We start from the raw sequence: 25,943 nt of genomic DNA, 5'->3' as shown, positions 1-25,943 counted from the left end.
GCACCGCGGCAGAGACAGACACAGACACTGTTCCCACACTGGCCGCGCGCGGCTGCACGCACACAGATGTATACAGAGTCATGTACATATACATACATACATACATACATACATATATATAGATACTTTAAAAAGTCCTAGTGGGGCCGGGCTGGGCCGGCGCCGGGCTGCAGGGTCACGACTGGAGGGTGTGGGCCCGGCCCGGCTGGCAGACCGGGCACTCGCTGCCCTCAGCACAGAGCTCGCACAGCACAGCGTGTTGGCACGGCAGCACGGCCCGGTTCTGCTCCTGGCACTGGAGGCATTTCACCGACTGCATGTGGAACACGGCCTGTGGGCGGGCAGGGGTGAGGCGGGGTGAGCACCGGGCGCCGTGGGGCCCCCCTCCTGCCCCCTGCCCAGAGCGCCAGGCTCACCTTGTCCACCTGCTCCAGGTGGGCGCGAAGCTGCTTCTGCAGGGAGTACAGGGTGGACAGCGAGAGTGCCTCGAGGTCGGAGAAGGCAGGCAGGGCGTGCGGGTCAGCCGCATGCAACCGCTCCAGCTCCTCCTGCAGCTGCTTCACCTGCGCCTCCAGCGCGTCCCGCTGCTCCCGGGCCAGCTCACACTCGGCGCCTGCTGCGCTGGCCCGCTCCCCCGCCTCCTCGGCCTCCTTCTTCCACGCGTCACACGCCTGCGGGCCCAAGTCGCGGGCTCATCACCCCCGGGCTCCAGAGGGCAGATGCCCCCTCCCCCAGGGTCCTGGGCCCCGCGGCGAGCTACGTGGCAGCCCGAGCCGGGACATGCGCTCCGGGGAGAGGCAGCTCCGAGGCCCAGCCCGGCTCCCCCACCCCTGCCAGAGACGGGGCCAGCGGGCGGGCAGGCAGGGCAGGCAGGCAGGCGGGGCACACCTGCTTGGCCTGCTTCCACGACTCCTCCCACTGCTTGATGGTGCCGTTGGCGTCCTCCAGCTCCTGCCTCAGACGCGCCAGCTCGGCAGCCCCGGGCCCTGACAGGAAGGCGGGGGAAGTGCCCGGGGAGAAGCTTCCAGAGGCAAAGTGCTCCCAGATGCTGCTGTTCATGCCATTCAGACCTGCCCCGGGAAGCAGAGGAGCATCAGGGCCGAGGGCTGGGGGTACAGGGGGCCCTGTTCCTCCTCAGCCATGGCCCAGAATCCTTGTCCTATCCCTGGTCTCGGGTGACTGCGAAGCTGACAGGGACCCTGGGGCAGCTTCGGGCCACAGCAGGGCGGGAGGGCCAGCGAGGGAAGCGGAGTCCACGTGCTGCCGGGAACCAGACGGGCAGGCAGTAGCAGAGCTGGGGCTGGTGGCATGTGCCCCCGTGGCACCAATGCCTGTAGCTCCTGGTCTGCCCGTGCGCCCCGAGCCACCTCTGTGCCTGCTGCCCACATGCCCACAGATGTCCCACACCAGACGGCTACGCCAGGGGCCTACCGTAACAGGGCTGACCGGATTCAATCCCCAGCACCCAAGAGGGTCCCCTGAGCCCCGCCGGGTGTGGCCCCCAGAGTCACACACACGAGTTTTGGTGGAGGCTGCGGTGGGGGCTCTGAGCTCCTCCCCTCTGCCTCCGGGGAGGCCTCTAGGCCCTGACCAGTCCAGGCCGCTCTCCTGGGAGACAGGCGACAGTGCTGCTCCAGCTTCATACCTTCTCCACCCGCCTGGGCCTCTCCCAGATGCTCCTCTGGGATGGGGGACAGTCACTGTGTGACTTCCAGATCATGAGGCCTATCCCTCGGGTCCCAGGCACTCCCGCAGACAGAAGACAAGGTGGTAGTTGCCTCCCGGCCAGGGCACAGCACAGTCATGCGCACATACCCACACACACACGAATATACACAGAGACAGGGCAGGGCCATGGGCGCGCGCGCACACAACACACACACACACACCCATCCACCCCCACCCAGGCTCTGCACACAGGGCCAGAGCCAGCATACGCATACACAAACACACACACACACACACACACACACACCTCCTACCCAGGCTCTGCACACAGGGCCAGAGCCAGCATGCAGCTAGGACTCCAGGGGTGACGTCTCGGGCCAGAGCCAGCATACACACACACACAAACAAACACACACACACACACACACACACACACACACACACACCTCCTACCCAGGCTCTGCACACAGGGCCAGAGCCAGCATGCAGCTAGGACTCCAGGGGTGACGTCGGTGACAGCCCCCTCTGGACAGAGGTCAGAGTGTGGCCGGGTGGCTGGGACACCTGTGGGCAGTGACTGAGGCACGTGTGGGGACCAGAGACCCAGGACGCCCCGTCCCTCACTCTCCCTCCTTCTGCTGGGCTCACCCAGGGGCTCGGGGCCCCCCGTCTTACCCAGAGAGCCACGGGACGCAGAGGTGCCCAGAAAGGTGTTCTCTGCCTGGCTCAGGTGGCCCTGGGGCTGCTGCAGGAAGTGTGAAGGGAGGCTGACGGGCGGGGACGGGGACGCTGAGTGGAAGGACGCGGAGCTGCCCAAGGACCCGGGGATGTTGACGGGCGCCGAGCTCTGCAGCAGGCTGCCTCCTGCGGGCGCGGGGGGCGGTGAGTGCGGGTCGCCCCCCCCTTCCTCCAGGGGCCCCGGGTCCCAGGCTGTCCCCAGTACCAAGCGTGACGCTGCCTGGGTGGGGTGCGGAGCTGCTGTCGAAGGTCTTCTCTAGGGCAGCCACCCCAAATTCGTTCAGGTCCAGGTCATCCAGGGCCGACTCTGAGGAGAGAAGCATGGGGTGAGTCCCCTACCTCCCAGGGGCCACCTCTGCACCCCCGTGCCCCCCATCTTCAGGCTCAAGGCCCTTCCCTGGCTGTCAGGCCTCCTGCATTCTGGAACTTGCCATTGATGCCTGATGCCACCCCGCCCGCAGGGACCCACAGCAGCCCAGTCCCAGAAACGGGCGCCCGGTGGTGCCCAGAGACTCACAGCGCCCCCTGCTGCACAGCACAAGGAGGGCAGCGCTGAGGCCCTGCCAGAGACAGTGGCTGGGCCCAGCTGCTGTGGGGGGTGGGGGGTGGATGCTGGACAGGCTGCCACCAGCACACGTGGACGCTTCCAGGGAAGGAGTGGAGAGGCCCGTGGGTTGGAGGCGCTGTAAGTGCATCGGCCCTGCCCTCGGGGCCCAAGTGCCCACCCTCCGGACTCGGGGCTCCCGGTGATCTCACTCCAGCCTGTCCGCATTACCTATGACTGACTCGACCGTGTCACTGGTGGGGTAGAAGGGCAAAGCGTTGGCGTTCATGCCGGGGGCGCTGCTGGGGCCTGCGGGGCTGGGGGGCGTGGCAGCCAGGCTGGACGTGATGCTAGAAGAGATGCTTGAGGTCAGGGGGCTGCCCGCGGGGAGGATGCCCAGCACGTCCTGCAACGAGAGCGGGGAGAGAGGCGGTGGGGCGGGTGGCGGGGTGGAGCTGCAGAAACAGCCCCCGCCCGGCCGGGGGGCGGGGGGGGTGCGGAACCGGGCCCCTACCTGTTTGGGCTGGAGCAGAGGCTGCTCTTGGCTCCGGGCCTCTAAGGAGTGGGGTTTTAATTTGGCCTGGGGGAGAAAAGCCGGGTGTGGATGAGTGGGCATGGGAGGGGGGTCCCCCGTGGCAGCCCCCTGAGCTGCGACATGAGGGGCCCGTGGAGGCTACAGGGTCGCCCCCCAGCTGCATCCTTTCCCTGGGTGACCCTGAGCGTCTCTGCCAAGTGGGCCAGGCCCCGGGCGGGGGGCTCTGCCTCACCCCAACATCTTCCTCTGGGGGGGTCGGGTCGGGGGAACGCTCCACCCCCGGCCCGCAGCGCAGTCCCCCGCCCTTACCTGGCATTTGAAATTTTTCAGGTACTCGGCTCCCACCTGGTCCTCCCTCTCGAAGCCAGGCGCCTTCTTGTAGCTGCCGGGGGCAAGGCCGGGTTCCCCGGGGAAGACAATCCCTTCCAGGTTGGGGGGTTTCCTCATGGAGCCCGGGGGGGACCCACACAACGTGGATGGGCTGCCCAGGCCGCTGTTTCTACAGAGGAGCTGCTGAGATGGAAAGGGGGCGGGTGAGGGGCCACAGGCCTCGTCGCCTCTACTTACCCCCACCTCCCTCCCCCAGCTCCAGACGCAGGAACAGTCTCTGGGGTCCAGTCCCAAGACACAGTCAGGGCGCCCCCTCCCCGTCCACCCCTTCCTGCCCCCGGCACGTACAGCACTAAGGTCAGGGGCGTGTGGGCTGGAGGGGCTCACGGGCACAGAGTCACCGGCGGCGGAGGGCATGTAGAGGACAGGGCCAGGCTGGGTGGGGCTGGACACGGCGGAGGAAGGCGGCAGCTCATCACTGAGGGGGGGCTCTGCGGGGCGGGGGAGGCATCAGTTGTTCTGCCCAGGGCGTGCTTGTGGCCCCGGCCTTGCACCCCCCTCAGTCTGGGGACACTGAGGCCCAGGTGGGGCCTCGGGACAGCCCAATCTCAGACCTGGGTCAGCCTGAGCCCCCGGCCCTCCCAGCCAATTCTCAATGGGTCCCAGAGCTCTGCGGAGGGTGGGGGACCCAGTGGGCCGCAGGCAGGTGCAGGCTTCCAAGGGCTCGGCTGGAGGGAATAGTGGGGCATCCTCAACACCCCACCCCACCCCGCCCCGCACGATTCTTCTCTAAAGGAGATTTCAGATCGAACTGGAGTTTGTGTTGCTTTTGGGCCACACCCGGCGATGCTTAGAAGTTACTCCTGGCTCTGCACTCAGGGATCACAGGGGTGCTGGAGATCGAACCCGGATCGGCTGTGTGCAAGCCAAGCGCCTTCTTTCTATGCTACTGCTCTGACCCCTATTTTTGTTTTGGGGTCAGACCCGACAGGCCCGACAGGGCACAACCCTGGCAGTACTGCTAGGGCCCTCCGTGGTGCCAGGGACCAAACCCAGGCTGATGCATCCCTCTGGTCCCTCATCTTGGATTTTTAAGAAATTGTCAAAATGGAGCCTGTCTGTCCCGCCCTGCCCCCCTGCGTGATTACTAGAAAGGCTGTTAGGGGCCTCGAAACATCTGGGCTGGGTTGCTGCTCTCTTGTTTCCCATGGAATACAGGCTCTGCTGCCCCACGGGTGGGTCTCCAGGCCGAGCGAGCGGCGGCGGACGGGTGCATGGAGGGGGGAAGGGGGGAGGTCTTACGTTCTATGTGGGCGAAGGCGCAGAAGGGCCCGCGGGGACAGCTGCCTGACTGCTGCATGTCGTTGCACTTGGTGGATTTGTAGATCTGAGGGCACAGAACAGAGGGCGGCACCCAGCCGGGGGTCAGCGCGACCTCACTTCTCCTCCCAGCCCCGAGCTGACCAGGCTGGCCCAGGCGCCTCCCGTCCACCCAGGGTGGTTTCTCCCCACGCTCCTTATTGCCTTGGCAGGGCCGTGGGCCCTGGCTGCGCCAGGACCACCCCACAACACCCCACCCCAGCACCTTCCTCGTGCAGAAAGTCGGCAGGTGAGATGCCGAGGCCGTGTGTGTGTGTGTGTGTGTGTGTGTGTGTGTGTGTGTATGTGTGTGTGTGTGTCACAGCCCTGCAGGGCACGTGGGGAGGGAGCACAGGGCCAGGGGCTCCCAACAAGTGCTTCTGCTCCCCATCCCCAAGGCCCCAGCCCCCCACCTCGGGGTGGAACTGCTGCTCCGTTCGCGTGTGACAGGACTGGCAGGCGTCACCGTTCTCACACTTGCTGGGGTCCCCCCACTCGTCCCCGTGCTTCACGTTCGGGCATGGAGACGACCTTGGGTGGGGGACATGTGGGCGGGGTCAGAGGATACAAACCCACAGAAGCCCCGTTCCTGGCTCCCCCACCCCGTCTCCCTGCTGCAGCACCGGGCTCTGGGCTGGGAGGGCAGTGGGGGTGCGGGGGCGTCCCAGGGCCTGACCTGTACTTGTGCTTGCGGGGCCCGCGCCGCCGGTCCTTGCTGTTGTGGTAGTAGGGGCAGGCGTAGCCCTGGCGGCACAGCCGCGGCGGCTTCCTGCACGGCTCCGTTTTATAGTTGCCCAGCACGTACGCCGTCTCTGCACAGGGCCAGGCAGGGGTGAGGGTGGTGGGCCAGGGACAAGGGCCCAGGGTGGGGGTGAGCACCGGGTATAAGAGCAGGACAGGGGTGAGGAAGGTGGGTCGAGGTGCAGGGGCTAAGGCGCCTGGGTGGGGAGAGGTGGTGGGATGTGCACCTCAACAAGCTGCTGCCAGCAGGATTTGGGGAGTGGTGGCAGGGGATGGGGGTGGGGAGAGGGGGACAGGGAGAAGGTCAGTGTCCCCAGTGGGAGGGAGGGGTGGGATGAGAGCCGGGGTGCCAGGAGGGGGCCAGTACAGGGGTGGGGGGGGATGGCCAATGCAGGGGTGCAGGGAAAGGGCCAATGCAGGGGTGCAGGGGAAGGGCCAGTGCAGGGGTGAGGGGAGAGGGCCAATGCAGGGGTGAGAGGAGAAAGCCAGTGCAGAGGTGTGTGTGTGTGGGGGTAGGGGCAGTGCAGGGGTGTGGGGAGAGCGCTGATGCAGGGGTGTGGGGAGAAGACAGTGCAGGGATGCCGGGAGAGCGCTGGTGCAGGGGTGCGGGCAGAGGGCCCGTGCTCCACACCTTGCCACCGCGGCTCCTCACTGAGGATCTTCTCTATCATGGCGTGGCTGGCGGCACTGGCAGACTGGCCCTCCAGGCTGCTCTCCACCGTGCTCTGGCCGTTCTGCAAAGCCTCCATGGCCTGCAGCTCCCTGAGGGGCAGGGCGGGGTGGGCATGAGGGGCGGAGGTGGGCTGGCAGGAGCCTGGGGCCAGCCCGGCCCGCCCGCCCACCTGATGTCGTAGACCGGGGAGCGCAGGTCATGGGGCCCGTGCGCAAAGGCACAGTGCAGCCCGTTCTTGGTGCAGTTGCCCTTGGAGTCCGTCTCGTGGATGCAGATCCCCGTCTTGTAGTAGCGCAGGTGATAGCGACGCTCAGTGTCCCCCGTGGTCCTGTGCAGGAACGGGCACCTGGAATGGGCCGCAGAGGGTCACTCTCCTCGGAGCGGCTGGGCTGCCTGCCCCGCGCCCGACACGGGCGGAGGGAGGGAGAGAGCGGGGAGGGCACAGTGGGCAGCGGGGGCGGCGAGGTGGGCACTCACTCGTCGCCCTCCGGGCAGAGCCCCGCGGCCTCGTCGTACTTGGTGCAGTAGACGTCGGGGCTGTAGTTGAAGGTGCCGTCCCGGCGGCGCACGGAGCGGCGCCGGCGCTGGTTGACGAAGTGCCAGTGGAAGCAGGTGTAGGGCCGGTGCTGTGTGCATTTGTGCTGCACGAAGAGCGGGCACTGCTCCGTGCGGAACTCCTTCAGGTACCTGCGGGCATGGGCACGGTGGGTGAGGCGCCCCGCCTGCACCCCCGCCCCCCGTGGGCGGTCGCCTGGCTGGCCCCGCCCCCCTCCAGGGCTGATGCCCCGGCACCCCAGCTCCCACCGACCTGGCACCCCAGCTCCCACCGACCTCGTCTCGGAAGCTGAGGCCCCGCCCCCAGCTCTCGAGCAGCAGCCAGGCCTGCCAGAGCTTTAGTCCAAGCTGGGGGGCGGGTTCCGGAAGGCGCAGGTGAGCGGCAGTGCCCTGGGCAGAGGGCCTGTGCGTCACTGCCAGGGGCCTGGCCGGCCACAGTGCAGGGAGGGCGGCACTGAGACCTGCTCCATGGTTTCGTTAACGGGGATGAAAAGTGGGCCAGAGCGATAGCAGGGGAGGGCGCTGGCCTTGCATGTGGCTGACCAGGGTTCGATCTCGGCACCTCATTTGAGTCCTCCGAGCCCTACTGGGAGTGATCCCTGAGCACTGAGTCACAGTCGGGAGTAACCCCAGAGCACCAGGGGATGTGGCCCCAAGACAAAACAAAACACTGAGCGGTGATGAGCAGTGCTGAGGACCAGGCCAGGAAGAGCACACCGGGGCGGGCACCCACCCTGCAACGGTCAGGACAGTCCCGATGGTCAGCCCAGCAGCAAGCCCTGGCACTGCATATGCTTCCCCGACCCCAGCAGGAGCGATCCTTGAGCACAGAGTCAGGAGTGAGCCCTGAGCACTGCTAGGTGTGGCCCCCAAAACAAAAAGCAGAAAAAACTGGTCATCATCCCACCACCCTGGGGTCAGTGCGGCCGACTGGAGCAGCGAGCCGGGAGGTCCAGCCAACTTTCCCTCCTGAGCTGAAATGCACTTAAATGTGGCGCCAGGACTGCAGCCCAGCGGGTGAGCAGAGCTCCTCCCGCCCCTTTACCTGCAGAGACCTCCCCAGGCTGCATGCAGGGCCACCAAGGGCACGCCTGAGGGCCGGTCACCAGTTTGTTTTGCCTGCAGGAGGCTTGGTTTGAGCTTGATCTCTCCCACCCCCCCACTACTGGAAGCAACCCCCAAGCAAAGGCAGGAGAGCCCCTTATACTGCTTGGGTATGCGCCCCCACAAATTTAGTAGTGATGAAGCTCCTGGTGCCACTACCTCTCTGAAGCCCTCCTTGCCTACTTATCCTCCCTCCTCCCGCTTTCTCCCCAGCTAACATCATTGTCCTTACTACTGTACTGCACTTTCTCTAGATCTGTTAACTGGAGTCATCCCCACTGGTGCTCAGGAGACCTTCTGTGGTGCCCAGGATTGCACGTGTCTGAAGGGCTCGTGTCTTACCCTGTCCTCTCTCTGCTGCTCTCTGCACTCCTTAACCCTGACCTTGCACTGCCCGCCAAGAGGCTCATCTCTCCACTGAACTATAAAAAAGTACTGGTTCCACCACACCATAATGAGGCAGGGTTCATGGTCACGGTCATGGTCCTCCCGTTGTTCATCTATTTGCTTGAGGGGGCCCAGTAACGTCTCCATTGTGACTCTTGTTACTGTGTTTTGGCATATCTAATACGCCATGGGGAGCCTGCCAGGCTTTGCCGTACGGGCGAGATACTCTCAGTAGCTTGTCAGGCTCTCCAAGAGGGGCGGAGGAATCGAACTCGGGTAGGCCATATTGGCTGCATGCAAGGCAAATGCCCTACCGCTGAGGCAGGGTTAAAGGAAAAAAAGTATTTGGGGCCTGAGCGGAGCGATAGTACAGTGGGAGGGTGCTTGCCTTGCACACAGCTGACCCGGTTTGACCCCTAGCATTCCATTATGGTCTCCCCAACCCAGCAAGGAGCAATTCCTGAGCACAGGACCAGGAGTGACCCCTGAGCATCACTGGGCGTGGCCCAAAACACCATTCATGCTAAGCAAATGCAGAAGCGGGAGGTCCAGGACGATCCAGTCCCCCCAGTTCCCCAGGGAGCATCCCGCATGCCTGTGAGGGGACCCTGGAATTCAGCAGACGGGAAGGGAGCCCCAACGCATGACCCCAGGCAGGCAATGGTCAATGGACACAGGCCAAGGTGCTGCCCCGTCCGTCGGCGGCCAGATGGACTACAGCTGCCTAAGGCTCTCCTGCTGCAACAGCACGAAGCCAGAAACACTTCCTCAATCGCCTTCCTTGGATCGACTTCACTTCTGGTGGCAATGTCCAGCGTCTCCATCAGCTCCATGAGGGGATCCAGGGCCACACTGGCTGAGGCTCACTCGCTCCCTCTCTGCCCAACCCTCGGGAGGCCCATGAGGGTGCAGGAGTGACCAGGAAGGGAGGTGTCCTCAGCTGCCCCTCCCCTAGGCCAGACCGGGCAGGCCAGGGCCAGGAGATAGTATCTCAGCCTCTCGTCTCCCTGGGGAGGTGCCCAAAGGCTGGGTGGGCTCCCCTGTTCCAGCACTGACCCCCACACACCTCCAGGAGGGTCAATCTGATCGATCCAGGCGCCAGACAGCCCCGAAACCAGGCCAAGTGAGCGCAGACTAACCTCAGACTAGAAGGCAAGGGGGGACGGACACGACACCTAGTGTTCAGTGCTTATTCCTGGCTCTGTGCTCAGGCATCACTCCTGGCGGGATCCAGGGGACGATCGGGTGACGGAGATTCAACCTGGATCAGCCTCCTGGTCAGCAGCAAAGCACTCGCACTACTTGGGGCCCAGAGGTTTAGCAAATTTTCTGTCAATGTTTTGTTTTCTTTTTTCTGTCAATGTTTTTATAGTTACAATGTATCAGGTTGTTTCCTTTTCTTTTTCTGGATCACACCTAGAGATACTCACTGGTTACTCTTGCACTCAGGAATTACTCCTGGCCCTGCTTAGGGGACCATTTGGGAAATCAAACCCGGGTCAGCTATGTGCAATGCAAACAAACACCCTCCTTGCTGTGCTATGCTCCAGCACCCACAATGTATCAGTTTTTTAATATTTTTGGTCACACCTGGTGGTAACTGAGATTTCCTCCTCCTTAGTGCTCAGGGATCACTCCTGGTGGTGCTTAGGAGGCCCGTGGGGTGCCAGGCATTGAACCTGGGGCAGCTGGAAGAGGGACAAGAGCCCTCCCAGCTACACTATCAGCTGTACTACGGCTCTGGCCCAACCAGGTACCAGTTTTAAAGTTAAAGAACTATTACCACTTTATGGGGCTAGAGCAATAGTTCAGCAGGGAGGGCTTTTGCCTTGCATGTGGCTGACCTGAATTTGCCCCGTGGCATCCCATAGGGTCTCCTGAGCACCGCAAGGAGTAATTCCTGAGTGCAAAGCCTGTAGTAAGCCCTGAACATCGCAGGATGGGACCCCAAACAACAACTATTTAACAGTTTCCTTTAATGACTGTCAAATCAAATATAAGCATCCGATTTGCAAAAGCCAAACCCTGTGGGGCTCGAGGGACAGTACTGTGGGTAGAGCATTTGTCTTGTACGCACCTGACTCAGGTTCGATCCCCAGCTTCCCCTACAATGCCCTGAGCACTGCCAAGAGTGATTCCTGAATGCAGACCGAAGAATAACCCCTGAGCACCGCTGGGTATGATCCCCAAACAGCCCAAAATATATAAATGAATAATTTTTTTCAAGTAAGTAAACATCAAGTACTGATTTTATTTGGGGGGGAGAATACTGGGCCACACACAGCTGTGCTCAGGGGTCACTACCGGTGAGACTTGGAGGCTAAATGCGCTTCTGGGGACGGAACCAGGCTTGGCCACGGGCAAGGCAGGCGCCTCAGCTCTGCACTATTTTTCCAGCCCCTACTTCTGTATTGGGGCCACACTTGACAGTGCTCAGGGGTGATTCTTAATGCGGTGTCCGGGATTGAACCTGAGTCGGCTGTGTACAAGGCAAGCACCCTAACTGCTGTACTACTACTTTGGCCCCATCCTAAAAATTTTAAAAGAGAGAGGGGGCTGGAATGCTAGTCCAGGGAGCAGGGCACTTGCCTGGCATGCAGCCAACCCAGATTCGATCCTGGGCATCCCATATGGTCTCCCAAGCACTGCCAAGAGTGATTCCTGAGCACAGAGCCAGGAGTAACCCCTGAGTATTACTGGATGTGGCCCAAAAACAAACCAAAAAAAAGAGTAAAAATAAAAAAAAGGAGAGAGACACAGAGAGAGAGAGGGAGAGACTTATTGTGGCTGACAGAATGACAGAAAGCCAAGGTGTGTCTTTGGGTTTAGGAGGCGGGGATGCACGGGCTGTGCTCAGGCGTCACTCCTGGTGAGCCTGGGATCAAACCCCGCTGATGGCGTGCAAGGCCACAGTCCTCCGCACTGTCCTATGGTTTGGATCCAGAAGGTGATTTTAGAGAGATGGGGAGAGTAGCCGAGAGCTCTCAGGTGCCACAGGATGGTTCAGCAACTGAGCCCAGGGCTGCAAGCACTCAACAGTGCTGGCGCTTAGCCAACCGCCACAGAGGGACCAAACTGGGCTCCCCACACAAAGCATGCGCCATCTCCCCAGGCCCGAATCCAAGGACAAGGGCTGTGCTTTTTGTTACATGAGATCTGTAAGATGGGATGTGGAGGGGCTGGAGCGACAGCACAGCGGGTAGGGCGTTTGCTTCCACTGCTTCCACATGGCCAACCCGGGTTCGATTCCTAGCATCCCATATGATCCCCTGAGCACCGCCGGAGTAATTCTTGACTGCAGAGCCAGGAGTTACTGCTTTTTGTGACTCAAAAAGCAAAAAAAAAAAAAGTTCAAGACTGGACATGGAGGGCTGGAGAGGTGTCTCCTCGGGCCAAGCTCAGGCTTCAGGTTCAAACCTTGGCCTGGATGGCCCCCCAGCACTCTGGAAGTGACCCCCAGCACAGAGCCAGTTATGGCCCCTAAAACGGACAGGCTGAAATTGGCGGGAAGAAGGGGGGAACATCTGCAGTGTTCGATACCCTTTTCACCGAGATCCATCATAAATGACTGCCTATTAATGCCGAGTCTGTAACAAGAAGCGCGACTTTCAGGGCCAGATAGCTCAGCAGATAGGGTGCTTTCCTCATCAGACTGATCCCAGCACCACATGGAACCTGGTGCCCTGCCAGGAGTGATCCCTGAGCAGAAGTAAATCCTGAGGAACACTGGGGGAGACACCAAGATAACGAGTCATTTCTATTTTCCACCTATGAAAATACCCTTTTATGTTTTTATTTTTCCGAGGGCTACTACTCCTGGTTCTAAAAATATCTTTTACATGTAAAGAGGTACTGACAAATGCTGGAACCACTACACAAATACAGTCTGAGCAACTGTAGTTCAAAATTCCATCTTGGAAGCCACAGATGGAATTTTATTAGAGTTCGTACTTGTCTTTCGTCGTTTCTAATTTCGATGTGAATCCCTCAGCCCCACAGGGGAATCACTGTGAAACACAGACCCCCTCGCTTTCACCTAGAGGCCCATTAGAACCATGATCTGATGAGGTTGTTCTTTTGTTTTTTGTTTTTTTTTTTCTGGGGAGGGGCTACCCTCAATGCACAGGGCTCACTCCTGGTGGGGCTTGGAGGCCCACATGCCTCCAAGTGATTGAACCTAGGTCAGCTGCATGCAATGCAAATGCCATACCCACCGTACTATTTCTATGTGTTTGGATTTTGAAAATCAAACCCCAAGTCTTAAATATAAATGTTTTAGTTTTTTTAAATTTCTCATTTTTACTTTCGATAGCACAGAAAGTGCATAAGTTTGACATGATATATATGGTTGAAACATTGTTTAAAGGAGTTGATTACAGCCACAGGTTTAAACATAAGTGATGTTTTTGCCTTGCAATTTTAGGAAGAATTCATTAAGGAAATTATGTTCGTAGCAAAAGCAAATTTCCAAAGCTGTTCAGTGTTCTAGAATAGTGACTAGAAATAATTCTAACTCAGAAAAATTTCAAGCTCAACCTCGAACTCAGAAAACTGCAAGACTAAGCTTCGGAGACGCCTCAGGGGGCTGGAGCCCCTCTGCATGCAGGAGCCCGGGGTTCAGTCTCTGGCACTGCATGGCCCCCAACACTGGCAGAAAGAGCCCAGACAGCAAAACAAAACCATGGTAACGTCACAGGTTCTAATCCCCAGATCCCACTGTGAAACAGAAATACTCAGAAATACTCAGCTTCCATTTCTGACAGAAATTCATGGACTGGTTTGGTCCAAAGAGGGTGTGATGGTCCCCATGATGCTAAAGACTCAGGAACCCACAAGGTCAATCCCACACCCTCCATCGCTGAGGACCAACAGCAGGGCCACCCTGGGTGTGACCCAAAAATAGAAACAAAAAAAAAATGGGACCCCGAGAGAGAGTACAGTGGGGAGGGCACTAGCCTTGCACACGACCAACACAGGAGTACACTTTGAGCACTGCGGGGTCTGACCCAAAAAAACAGAGTAAGAACAAAATTAAAGATGTTCATATGTCAGTGGATTTATTTCCTTTACTATTTTTGTTTTGGGGTCACACCTGGCCATACTCATGGGTTACTCCTGGCCAGGACTGGGTCTCCTTCCATGTAGAATGCCAGAAATCAACCGCGGGTCAGCATCATGCAAGGCAAACATCCTCCCCACTGTACTATTGCTCCTGTCCTGTCACTGATTTCTTTTTGTTTCCCCTGCAAAATCATTTAAAGGATAACCAGAGACATCCTAGTTAATGGGCTTCTTTTATTTATTCATTTTGGGGGGTGTATCATGTTGGCCACATCTGGCGGTGCTCAGTTTACTCCTGGCAGGGCTCAGGACTCTAGATATGGTGCAAGTATTGAGCGCAAGCCAGCCGCCTGCAGGGCAAGGGGCCTCCCCACTGTACTACCTCTCCAACACAAAGATCCTTTTTTTTGTTTTTTGCCACACCCAGTGGTGCTCAGGGTTTATTTCTGCCTGTGTGTTTGAAAATCACTTCTTTGGGGGATTGGGATACCAATATGGGATGTCAAAGATCAAACCCAGGTCAGCCACCTATAGGCAGGAGCCCTACCTACCGTAATACTGTTCTGGCCCAGCATAGAGTCTTAACTTAAAAAATCCTGAGTCACTTCTTGACCAAATCTTCCCGCGCATACATGTTATGTGTTCTGGGGCCACACTCAGCAGAGCTACTCCTAGTGGGAGACAGGGACAGGTGAAGTTCACTCCCAGTGGCACGCCCGCTCTGGCCTCTCTCTCGTTTTCAGAGTGTCAGCACCGTGACTGCCAAAGCCGTCTGTTAAATCACTTTCCAGCATATGCTGTTCCGGCTCCAGCCCCTGCGCCAATGCCAGCCTCTCTCCACCTGTGTCCCCAGGTTCCCTCCCACCCCTCGTCTCTTGTCATTCTCCAAGAGTTTTAGGGAACACTGGCACTCTAGAGTCACATTTCTAAGGACACACACACACTGTTTAGGCACCCACCAACCGTATCACTCTGTAACGGCAGCAAGCGGAGCTGCATGAGACGGCGTCTGAGAAAAGAGGCTAACGCTGGTGGTTGGCTAAGGTTTGAGTAAACGTTTGCTCTGATTTCTGCTAAGGCACTATGCAGCAGCAGCAGGGGTGTGGCTCTGGATCTCCTGCAGTGCTCCTGGCTTAGAGAAGATTCAACTGGTCTTACTCAAATCAGTGAGTGTTTAGCGAGTGTGCAAATCTCCTTTCAGGCGCTTTAGGCCCGCTCTGGCTGAGGAGAAGAGCTCACAGGGTGCAGGGTGACTCGCCTTGGATGCTGTTTTGGTGCCACACCTGGCTGGGCTCAGGACCAATCCTGGCAGGACTCTGAGGGACACGCTGGGTGCCAGGGACCCATGCGGCTCAGCCCCATGCAAGGCAAGTGCCCAGCCTGCTATACTATACTACGTTCGCCGCCCCCCCGCCCCCCACACCATCCTAACATGGCCCATGAGCACTGGTGCCCTCTGGCCAGGGATAGCAGTCCACACTTCCCTGAGCCAGGAGAGGTCCAGTGCCAGCCTGCGACCTGGCCGAGTGTTCTCTTGCCCGAGGGACCCTTGAGCTGTTTGGAAAGCTGAGGGACGCTCATGTGAAAACCCTAGCTCAATCTTCCCTAAATTTGGGACACCCTGGCGATTTCAAGTTTCATCATGCCCAGCGGGGTTCAGGGGCAATGGTCTGTGCTCAGGGGTCACTCCTAGAAGCGTGGGAGGGAGAGTGGGGAGCCAGTGGCACGCCAGTAGTGGCCTTAAGGCTGCACCACATGCTCTCTCCGTGCCTGAGCATGCTGGAACGGGAGCCTCTAACCCTGGAAGGGCGATCGTGTCCTTCCTGGGCCTTGGCCACACCGGTGGTGCTCGGGAGATACATGCTGTGGCTGGCACGAGCAGGATGAGGTGCGTGCAGGCGAGCTTCACCGCTGCACTCGCGCAGTCTTCAGAGCAGAACCACTGGTGGAGGGAGGGGGGGTGCTGGCCTTGTACACGGCTGAGGATGACCCAGGTCCGAACCTGGGCACCCCACAGGGTCCTCTGAACCCCACTAGGAGTGAGCCAGAAGCGCCGACAGCTGTGACCCTACCCCAAACAGCAAAGAACATCTGAACGCATTGTGTGAGATACACACGATCTGAGAATCTCCCTACTGGAATGGTGACAAAAGCAAAGTCCCAACGGGTGCAGACGGCCTGCGCGTCTCAGGAACAGGTAGACCTACGCGCAGCCGGAGCTCAGGCGACAGCGACGGGCCTCCATAAAACCCGGGCTCACGCACAGCCCTTCCACTGTGCTCAGCACCAAGAGCCCACTGGCCCCGTGACCTCCCAAGACGGAGGTGCTCCTGCCCCTGGGGAAGGCTAGGGTCCCGGCTCTGTGGCTGGACAGCCTGGCCCAGAGCCACCCCCCCCCACACACACACATGCTGGTAACCATAATTTGTTTTTTCTTTTGTTTTTTTTTTGGGTTGTTATTTATTTATTTATTTATTTATTTTGGTTTTTGAAGGGCACTATTCCTGCCTCTGGGTTCGGGGGCGACCTCGGCAGTGCCTGGCCATAAAGAAGTGCCTTAATCCCCGAAACGCTCTGGCCCCTTTACTAACCTAAAAAAAAAAAAAAAAACAAAAACAAACAAAAAATAAACAAGCAATAAGCATAAGGGATTCTCTAAACGCTGCTCAAACTATGTTAGGGGATTTTTGACAGATCATGATTACAACAGTTTAAGTTTCTTAAAATATTAACAAATTTTTAACAGGCTTACTGAATATTTAATATAGGCTATGTATTCATGATACCGAATGTAGCCTGCCCACACGGCAGAGTCTGGCAAACTCCCCGTGGTGTACCCAATATGCCAAATACCAGTAACAATGATGGGTCTCATTCTCCTAAAGAGCCTTGAATATAATCTCAGGGCTAGGATGAAGGAGACGTTACTGGGGCCTGCTCGAGGCAATCGACGATTAACAGGATGATTTGTGATTGTGATTTGTGATTCATGATAAAGGACTCTTGGTTCAATATTAAAATTGGATTTATTATTTTTTTTAGTACAAGCAGCAGTCTCTAAGTTATATTTAGCTGAGTCTGATTTACACAATTTCTAAGATTACAGGGCACCTCTTCACAGGAAAAACGGCATTAGAAAACCTATAAAGCTCTTACCAAAATTAATCAAGGCTTCGATTAAAAAAGCTACTGGAGCTTTTAGGTCATGGAACATTCTGCCAAAGTTTTGCCAACTCTTCTTTTCTTTCCTCACCAGAACTACCTGTCCCAGCGAGGGTGGCCAGGCGGGGTTCCAGGGGCCACCCCCTCGCCAGAAGCCCCAGGCCAGGACTTCACCATGTGGTGTCTCAAATCCCAACCGGAAACAAGCGAGTCGCCTTGCGAACACGGAAAGCCGACTGACGAAAGGAGAAGGAAGAGGAGGGCATTCGGCTCGGACAGGACATGGGGACACCGTCCCAGCCTCCATGAGCCCCACGGGAAAGGTTACCCCCAGAGAATGCTCTGAGATTAGTTTTCTAGACTCCTTTCCATCTTCTCCTCCTCAGCTCTCGATACTGCTGTCAAATTCTACACACTGGCAAAGAAAAAAGGGGTGCAAGTTGAGGGACGTTATAGAGAAATCATCAAAAAAAAGCTTGTGATTACTTAAATGCCTACAATGCACACCCAATTCCTCTAGGGTTCTCGGTGGGCATTAAAACCACCATCATTAGCAACACGCCTACATTAAAAAAATAAATAAAAGATAAAACCACTATCACTATGCCCAGAGGATGTGTCGATGCTCTGTTTTCCCGACCAGTGACTCCTCTCCCCCGCTGCAGGAAGAAGGAAACGCAGTTCCTGTTAACGGGAGTGCCGCGCTCCTTCCAAGGCTGAGGAGCAGAGAGGCCTGTGACAGGACGGCCACCAGCAGCCACACGCGCCAACGGCAAGCGCTTCTCCACAGACTGACCATCTGGGGCCATCTCCGGGTAGGGAGCCCCAAGGCCTCTCCAGACCTCTCCACTGGGGGTTTGAGTTCCTACCCACTGACGGCATCAGTCCTTTTAAAGAAACCCGAAATGCTCTTGAAACAAGATGAAACTTTGCCATTTAAAACTGTTTTAGCAGTCAGCATATTAACCATGCTCCATAACCACCACTGCTAGCACTGCAGCACCGTAGCACTGTCCTGCCATTGTTCACCTATTTGCTCAAGCGGGCACCAGCAACGTCTCACAACAAATTGTGAGACTTGTTACTGTTTTTGGCATATTGAATACGTCACGGAGAGCTTTCCAGGCTTTGCCATGCAGGCGAGATACTCTCGGTAGCTTGCCAGGCTCTCCAAGAGGGGTGGAGGAATCAAACCCAGGTCGGCCATATGCAAGGCAAACGCCTTACCCACTGTGCTATTGCTCCAGCCCACCATATCTAATTCCAAACATTTATCACCCCCCCCCCCCGCCAAAAAATCCCATACCTATTATCTCATGCACTGATTGTACCCACACTTTCTCCGCAGATAGCTGGGTAGCCCGTGCAGGTATTTTAAGATGGCTGGCTGGGATGAATCTAAGGAATATCTATATAATAAAAAAAAAAAGAAGAAAGCTACATTGTCCAGACAGCTACAGACCCAAGTCCTTGGAATGTTTAGCAATTAGACTAATGGAACAGTTATACATTGGCTAAAAATGGCAGAGAAACTCAGATTAACATTCATCTTCACTTAACATATCAGTGCCCCATATTCGTCTGAGATGTTTAAAAAAAGGAGGACAATCTATCAGGGTTAGCCATAGTTGTCCTGAGGTGAAGTTTCAAAACACAGACGATGCATACATTGGAAAAAACCTCCTTTAGTATCGTAAAGCATAGTTGGGTTTTAACACACACATACACAAACAAGAAGGTAAAGGTAAGGACACACAACAAGAAGAAAAGAAGAAATTTAAACCATTAATCAAATAATGCTGTTTGGAGAAAATCACTCCCAGGATCCACTCATGAATGTAACTTTAAGAGCAATGTTAAGGGGCTAGAGCAATAGCATAGCGGGTAGGGCATTTGCCTTGCACGCAGACGACCCAGGTTCAATTCCCAGCACCCCAAATGGTCTCCGGAGCACCGCCAGGAGTAATTCCCAAGTGCATGAGCCAGGAGTAACCCCTGAGCATCGCCAAGTGTGACGCAAAAAGCGGGGGGAAAAAAAAAAAGCAATGTTAAGGGGTCTAGCGATGCTACAGTGGGGAGGGTGCTTGCTTTGCATGTGGCCGACCTGGGTTCAATCCGAGGCATCCCATATGGTCACCCAACCGCCGCCAAGAGTAATTTCTGAGTGCAGAGCCAGGAGTAAACCCTGAGCATTGTGGGGGGGAGGGGGTGACCTGAAAACCAAAATAAATAAATTTAAGAGCAACCTTAAGGGCCGGAGTGATAGTTCAGCAGGTAGAGTGTCTGCCTGGCATGTGGCCAACCCAGGTTCAATCCCCATCACCCCAAAGGGGTTACCCCGGGTCCTACCAAGAGTGATCCCTGAGCTCAGAGCCAGGAGTAAGTCCTGAGCACCATTGGGTGTGATCCCAAAACTAAAAGTAAAATAAAAAGCAAGCTTATCATTCTCTGACCTAGAGTCAGTCGTCAGTCAGTCTCTGTCTCTGTCTCTGTCTCTGTCTCTCTCTGGGTCACACCCAGCGGTGCTCAGGGGTTACTCCTGACTCATGCACTCAGGAATTACTCCTGGTGGTGCTCGGACCATATGGGATGCTGGGAATCAAACCCGTGTCGGTTGCGTGGAAGACAAACACCCTACCCGCTGTGCTATTGCTCCAGCCCCGTAGAGTCTCTTGAATGGAGGGAAAAAGTGGGAATTAGGCCCTGGCCTTCCAGGAGAGCCAGACACTGCTGGCTCATTACCTAAGAACGTGCAGGATGCACAGGAAGGCCTCACCTGCACGTGCCAGGGGTCTGGAGGCGAGAGGAAGTGGGTTCGCAGGGCGACTGCTTTCGTGTACTCCCCTGGGTGTATATCCAGAGGAGCTCCTTTGGAGGGGCGCCCAGGGCGAGTTTCTCTGAGCTCCTCTCAGAACGGCCACTGCCCTCACCCAAGGCCCTGTCTTGGTAGGTCGACAGGAACCACCAGTCAGAGCAGGTGAATACGAACTGTGGGGGAAGCCTTCTTTAGAATCTAACACGCTGGAGGCAAGACAAAACAACTTAACCAGTAAGCAAATCTTTCATCAATTTCGATTACAGCAAATACTGGCAAGATGCCAGGAAGTGTCCATCCACCCTGCAGTGGTCTGTGTGTTCTTAATTTCTGCCCTGCCAAACATACTTTCCACTTGATAAACGAGTGGGCAAGATCAGGAAACTTTTATTGGTCATTTAATCCACTCTCACTGAAGTTGTTAAGGAATATTTTCAGGGCCTTAAGTTGTGCATTAAGATGTCTGAGGGGGCCAGAGAGACAGTAGAGTGGGGAAGGCAACTGCCTTGCTAGAAGCACACCAGGGTTCCATCACCCGCACCCCACATCCTCCATCCTCTGGGCTCCTGAGTCCCACCAGGAATGATCCCTGAGCACAGATCCATGAGAAACTGCTGGGCATGACCCCAAAACCAAAATGCCTGGGAAACAGTCCTAAATTAACATCATACCTGGATAGATGAGATTATAAAGCAACTTCATCTACATCTAAACCATAAGCCCTGGGGCCAGAGCAACAGGACAGCAGTCAAGGCGCTTAACTTGTACAACGCCAACCTGGGTTCAATCCTAAAACCCCCAGATGGCTCCCCGAGGCTCCTAGGAGTAGTCCCTGAGTACAGAGCCAGGAGTATCCCTGAGCACTGCTGGGTGTGGCCCAAAAAAGCAAAACAAAGGGAAAAAGAAATCAGAGGCGAGAAAGATGGTTCAACAGGCTGAATCAACCCAAACAAGGAATCAGCCAAGAGCCAACAGCCGAGGATCAAACCTACAACAGACTTTCACAAAACTTGAAAAAATTCAAGTGGGAGTAAGGTGCTGGGTCTTGAGTGCAATCAACCCCTGATCCTCGCCAGAAGTGAGTCCTGAGCACAGCCAGGTATGGACCCAAAACCAAAATAATAGAATGGAATCCCAATTTACTTTAGCACAAGGGTGTTAAGAAGCTTGACAGGTGCTGACAGGTAGTAGTACAGCGGGGAGGGCAATCCCCGCCAGGAGTGGGCTCTGGGTACTGCCAGGTATGGTCCCCCACCAAACCAATCAACAAAACCCCCCCCAAAAAAAACGAAAAAATAATACAAGTGCTAGATTTCTCAAGTCCAAACGCTCACTACGTCAATTTCCTGGATTAGTTCAAAGTTTTCCCTAAAGCAAGGTTCTGAAAGAGTTTAGTATCTAATGATACTATGAATAAAACAACTTAAAACTCTAGTAGGACTCTAGTAGTGGGACAAGCCTAAGCAGCAAAGGGTGCGGAGAGCCAGTGTTTCGTGTGCCATCATGTGGGGAGAAAAGACAAACCTAAGAAAGGTAAGTTCAGCTTCTGGTAGATTCCAAGGGGGTTTGCCAAGCCTGTCATTGGGTGGAATTGGATTCAGGCTGAAAGCCACTTCCCTCCGAATCACTCGCAGGACCACACATGCCACAGGATCTCAACAGCAGGCATGAAAATCACCAAGGGTTATTCGTTTTACATTTTAATTTTCGGGGTTTTGAGACCCCGCCTGGCTATGCTCAGTACTCCTGGCTCGAGGAGCCATACGGGGTACTGGGACAGAACCTGCGTGTGCAAGGCAAGTGGCTGACCTCCAAGGCTGTACCCTGGGCACTGCCTGCACTCCAGGGCCACCTGCTGTACTATGGCTTCACCCCCGCCTCTCCCCAAATCACCAAGGTTTCAAAGGGAAAAACTCCTGACAGTTTGAAATTCACGCTGCGAGGAAAAAGGAAAAAGGGGGAAACGCAAGGCAGCACACCATCAGAAACTGAAACAAAACTGAAGATGCTCCTGACCCAAACCCTCAAGGACAACAAATGGGTTCCCTTCGTGAAAAATTAAAAATCAGAAGGCAGGGGCTGGATAGATGGTACAGCGGGGAGGGCATTTGCCTTGCACACAGCCCACCAGGATTCAATCCCCAGCGTCCCATATGGTCCCCCAGTGCAATGCTAGGACTGATTCCTGAGTGCAGAGCCAAGAGTAAGTGCTGAGCACTGCCGGGTTTTGGGCTCAAAAAACAACAACAAAAACTCTCCCAGGACAGAGACGTGACTAGCAGTCAGCGCTGGCTCTGCAGGAGCCGTGGGTACGGACAAGCAAGCCTGGCCACAGGCAGATGTGGCACCACCATCTGTGAAATTCAGAACCAAGTTCATTGGACACATCTTTTTTTTTTTTTTTTGCTGGGGGGGGGGAAGAAGAGAGGGAAACTCAGCTTTCCAAGTGGGGTTCCAACTTGGGGGTGGGGCTGGGGGCACCACTTTCAATGCCAAGCTAGTCCTGGGGTGCCTGCTGGGGGCAGCTCAAAGACCATGTGCTATGCTTGGTGCTGAAGCAGGCCCCAACTGCCATGCTAGCTACCCTCCTTCTCATCAACTGTCTTCCAGTCCCTTCTCCAAGAGGATGAAGTTATCAAAGTCACCATCACACTGAACTGTCTAGAAATCTAGAGAAGACCGCTAGCCTTTCGTTTCTGTTTTTGGGCCACACCCAGAAATGCTCGGCTTACTCCTGGCTCTGTAACCAGGAATCACTCCTGGCAGAGCTTGGGACCATACGGGGTGCCAGGAATCAAACCCAGTTTGGCCCCGTGCAAAGCAAGCACCCTACTCCTGGGTGCTTGGGGGGACCCTATGGGATGCAGGGTTGGAAGCAGGCTCGGCAGCGTGCCAGGTAAGCACCCCTCTGGCGCGTTCTGCTGGATTCCTAAGGCACCACACACATAAATGCACCACTCAGAAGATCAAGAGTGGGGCACCCCGGCCCCGCGCCGATCCCAGGTGGGCAGAGCCTCCGCTGATCTGTACCCACCCCCAAGGAAAGGGCAGGCTGAGCCGTGAGAGGACAATCACTTGGGCGCCTGACACCTGTCCACCCACTCCGAAGCTCCCAGTTTCCGAGCCGGGTTAAGACAACACGGAAAGGGTTGTGTGGCCGCCCCAGGCGCTCCGTATTCGGAAAAGGAAAAGCAAAGTGACCCAAGACCCCGCGGCACTCCGGGGGCCCAGGGCCCTGCAGTCCGCAGATGGCCACCCCATCGCCTGTCCCCGCCCAGGCCGGCCCAGCGGGGCCTCAATACGCCGTGAGACCCGGGAAGAGTTAACATGGCCCGGACAGGAGTCGAAAGTTTCAGCGGCTTCCGGCCAGTCGCGAGAATGTCACAAAGGAGCTGATCCCCTGAGAGACCCCCGTGCAACCAGGCAGGGCCGGGGTCCCCGTGGGCGCGTCCCCGGGAGCGACCACGCGCCCCTCCTGTCCGCTCTGGGCGAGTTCCCACGGGGCTTCCGGACCTGGGGTGCGCGCAGGGGGCTGCAGCCCCACACCCTCCATCGCTAGTCTCCGTGCACCCGGGACTCCCTGCACCCGTGCGCATCGCTGCAGCGCCCCTGGGGGTGCCCCAGGCTCCCCATGCTCCGCTCAACAGGAGGCTCGGCGTGCTGGTCCTCTCGCCACACGCCGCCGCGCACAGGCGCCAGGCAGTCGCTCCCGGGCACCAAGAGGCAGGAGACCAGCACCTCCGCCCCCGACAGCTCCCCACGGCTCCCCCCACCCGCGCGGCGCCTGCAGCATCCGCCCCGCGGGGCAACCCGGAGGCCGCGTTTCAGTCCGGGCCTGGGCCCGTCCCGGGACCTCTGATGCCCCGTAGGATGCCCGGCCGCGGCCTGGGTGCACTGGTGGAGTGGCGGCAAGCAAGCGTGGCATCGGTGGGCCACGGCCGGGCCTTAAGGTCACAAAAGGCCTCCGGGGCTCGGAACGAGGGGGGGGGGGGGAGCGGCCAGGCGGGAACCGGACGCCCCCAGGTCCTGCACGAGCGGCCGCGGGACAGACCCCCGGGAACTCATCCTGGCCGTGACGGACTCCGCATCGGCCCACCAAGTGTCCGGGACTGTGGTTTTCGGGTCTGGGCAACGGTTTAGGCCTCGAAGGCCGGGCCTAACGTGTGTGCACTGGGCATCCCGGCTCCCGCCTTCCCCGCGCGGCGGCGGGACCCGGCTTCCCGCCCCGCGGCCCGACCGGAGCTTGGTGGCAGTTGGAGGCAGTTGGGACCGGCCCCAGCAGGTTGGAACCGGTCTGGGCCGGGCCGGAGGAGGAAGGGGGGGGAGGGAGAGGCCGCCTCGCGCTCTCCCTGCGCGCGTGACTCACGCTGGCCGCTGACGTCAGGCGTGCGCGCGCGGCGGGGGGGGCTCTACGTACGTGTAGTGCTGCGGTTTCTCGGGCTGTGCCTGCAGCACCTGAGCGGTAGCGGCCGGGGGCGCCGAGGAAGCTGCGGAGCCGCCGGGCCCGGGGCCCTTCGACATGGTCCTGTCTTCCTGCCTCTTCGCCGCTCCCCTTTTATTATTCAGTCTGCGCGGTCCGCGCCGAGGACTCAGTGCGCCTGCGCCGCGCCACGAGAACGTGAAGACCCCCCGCACGGCCGCGGGGGCTGCTGGGAGTTGTGGTCCTGGCGTCCGGCGGGATTTTACCGCCGGCAGAGGGCTGCCGCCAAAGGAGAGGACCACAGTACCCAGGGTTCCGTGCGGCCGGTGTCCCGGATGCGGAGGGCCCGCGGTGTCTTCTGGGGATTGGAGTCCGGTCGCAGTTGTCTAGCAGCGCGTTAGTGGCTGCGTAGGGGACCCTCGCCTTGAAACTGGAGCCCCTAGGATACTGGGGTCTCCGAGGGAGAGGGGCCCCAGTGACTTCTGTGAAACAACTCCTGGTGCAGTTGCCCCTCCAACAGTGTAGTAACGCCCTCGCCTCCATACTCCCAGTACAGCCCTGCCACAGTTCTGATGCCCGCCCCAAGTTCTGACGAATCCGAACCTTCCTGTCTTTGCTCTGGGCCTCTGTGCGGCGGATTCTGGGAGTGCGCAGTCGTCCTCCTGTGTCCAGCAGCGGGAATCAAAGTCAGCCTGCTGGAAGTCAACTCGAGAGAGCTTGGCTAGAAAAAAGATCGCTGCAAAGGCGCCCCCAGAAACCTTTCACGACCCCGAATGAAACCTGCAACTCAACGACTTCTGGTCTCTTCTCCACCTGACACCTGGCCTGGCCCACTTGTTTCCAGTGTGTTAGGGGCCAAGGACGAATTTAATCTCCATCTAGGCTAGTTTCAGGGCCACTGGCGCGGTGCAGGGTGTTGAGAAAGAGCCCGGTGCAGAGGCAGGGCCAGCGCCCTTTCCAGTCCTCTTCAAAGCCTGGAGAGAGGGCAGCGGGGAAGGTGCATCCCTTGCCAGCTAACCCATATGGGCACTGCCAGGAGTGATCCTCGAATGCAGAGCCAGGAAGAGCTCTGAGCATCGTCGGGCGTGGCCCAAAATCAAATCCCAAAAGCGGAGAATCCACTTAAGTCCCGGAGCTGGACTGCAGCCTTTGCATTTGGCACCCAGCTCTTCCCCACCCTCCCTCCCATCAGTGCGCGATGAGAATGGAACGTTGTCCGACAAGCCATTCCTCCCCCAGGCCCCCAGCATTCGATCGGATTTGAATTCTAATATTTTACATTCTTTTTACATACTGCGTCTTGTTTGGTATATGAGTTTTTGGATTTTTCGTTTGTTTGCTTTTTTGGGGGTCACACCCGGCAATGCACAGGGGTTACTCCTGGGTCATGCACTCAGGAATTACTCCCGGCGGTGCTCGAGGGACCATATGGGATGCTGGGAATTGAACCCGGGTCGGCTGAGTGTAAGGCAAATGCCCTACCCGCTGTGCTATTGCTCCAGCCCCTCAGTATATGAGTTTTGAGATAAATTCATGTTTGATTCGATAGGACTCTTCTCTATCGTCAAGGAAAGCCATGCTCAGGAAACTTGGGGATGAGAGGAGGTGGCAAATGGAGCGTTAAAGGGGTTAAGAATGACACGAACCCACGTTCATTCTCACCAATACGACATCAGAGGCCAATTGTCAGCCTGCAAAGTTGAGAAACTGCTATTTCCTAAACCGGCTAAATCAATTGTTTAACCACTAGGGGCGTTTGAAGAACAATCCCGAAAGAGGAAAACAAACCTTGTGGTATGTTGCTTTAATCCCTCTATCAAAGCCAAACCATTGGTTCCCAGTCAGCACTCT

General features: G+C 57.4%; 1 protein-coding gene across 3 annotated transcripts; it reads right to left on the bottom strand.

Annotated features, from left to right (window-relative positions):
* Positions 1-24,243, bottom strand: UNK (unk zinc finger). Of its 3 annotated transcripts, none has more exons than XM_056137992.1 (16): positions 24,090-24,243; positions 7,066-7,275; positions 6,758-6,934; positions 6,547-6,677; positions 5,851-5,986; positions 5,588-5,705; positions 5,118-5,202; positions 4,164-4,306; positions 3,795-3,995; positions 3,465-3,530; positions 3,182-3,356; positions 2,612-2,713; positions 2,344-2,532; positions 889-1,070; positions 417-671; positions 1-331 (listed from the first exon to the last, which is right to left on the bottom strand). In XM_056137992.1, the coding sequence occupies exons 1-16, from the start codon at positions 24,191-24,193 to the stop codon at positions 176-178; spliced, it is 2,430 nt and encodes an 809-aa protein (XP_055993967.1). In that variant the 5' UTR covers positions 24,194-24,243; the 3' UTR covers positions 1-175. The 3 variants fall into 3 exon arrangements, with proteins under 3 accessions (XP_055993967.1, XP_055993968.1, XP_055993969.1); XM_056137993.1 differs by having other exon boundaries at positions 3,831-3,995; XM_056137994.1 differs by lacking the exon at positions 3,465-3,530.
* Positions 24,244-25,943: the final 1,700 nt, after the last annotated feature.

This window comes from Sorex fumeus, unplaced genomic scaffold (genome assembly GCF_029834395.1).
Source record: "Sorex fumeus unplaced genomic scaffold, SorFum_2.1 ptg000128l, whole genome shotgun sequence".
Taxonomy (NCBI): Eukaryota; Metazoa; Chordata; class Mammalia; order Eulipotyphla; family Soricidae; genus Sorex; species Sorex fumeus.
Note: the sequence above shows the minus strand (reverse complement) of the source record. Positions and strands in the feature narration are given on the sequence as shown.